We start from the raw sequence: 906 nt of genomic DNA on the forward strand, positions 1-906 counted from the left end.
ACCATGGCTGTTTGAACTTTTGTTTGTGTCTTTAAATGAATATTATTTCAGTAGCTTTTAATGCTGGTCTCATTTCGGTGGCGCAACACCAACATCACATGTCTTTAAGAATTGTGTAAGTAAAAAAGCACGACATGTCCCCACCGCCCCAAAGAACATTTGCGTCTCTGGGTCAACGGGGAAGAAGCTGACGTTGGGACCGATAAGGTTTTTTAGTCAGTCCTTCTTGTACCATCTTTAAAGACACCAGGTAGCTACAGCAGCGATAGAACATGTAAAACACAAGACACCACTTCTTTTTGCAATCGTTAACGTCTTTACGTTACTCTCCTTTCATTTTTAGCGTTCAGATTGGACTCAGATATATTGAAAACAAATTCTTCTTATTTTTACCATCTGGGAAAATATCTACAGCCTGCAGTTGGGTACAATTCTCGCTGGCTACTGTGCTGGCGGGCTACATTGCACGGCTGGGATGTCTATGAACAGTTTCACAGACGCTGCGATGGAAAAAGAGACACAGTTACCATAATAAAAAAGGGTAAATACGTTTTTGGAGGTTACACGGACATTCCTTGGGGTAAGAAAATTGCTTGCTCAGTAAATAAAAGCAAATAGCAATAAAATGTAAAGTTGAGCCAGACCAGTCTTCTTAACTATTTATACTGCTGTAAGAACTAGGGAAGCTGGTTGTTACGTATTAACTATTCTGTAAAATTGCAGATACGTTGTAAAATTGCGGATACGGTTTCTGGCGAGAATATGCATGGACCATAGTATTGACTCAAAGATTACAGCAAGAAAGTGTAAACTACCGTTTTATAATAACTCACAGCAATGTTTACGGTAAAATCCTTTATATTTACCTGACGGGGTGCCCGTCGAATGAAGAGTTAGTAATCAAAT

General features: G+C 39.3%; 1 protein-coding gene across 1 annotated transcript in view; it reads left to right on the forward strand.

Annotated features, from left to right (window-relative positions):
* Nucleotides 1-906, forward strand: part of LOC140945210 (uncharacterized) — a 23,647-nt gene extending 22,741 nt beyond the window's left edge. The window contains exon 10 of the mRNA XM_073394260.1: nt 344-906. Coding sequence (XP_073250361.1) covers nt 344-618 — 275 coding nt within the window. The 3' untranslated portion in view covers nt 619-906. The remainder of the gene's footprint in view (nt 1-343) is intronic.

The sequence above is a fragment of the Porites lutea genome, chromosome 8, assembly GCF_958299795.1.
Source record: "Porites lutea chromosome 8, jaPorLute2.1, whole genome shotgun sequence".
Classification (NCBI taxonomy): Eukaryota; Metazoa; Cnidaria; class Anthozoa; order Scleractinia; family Poritidae; genus Porites; species Porites lutea.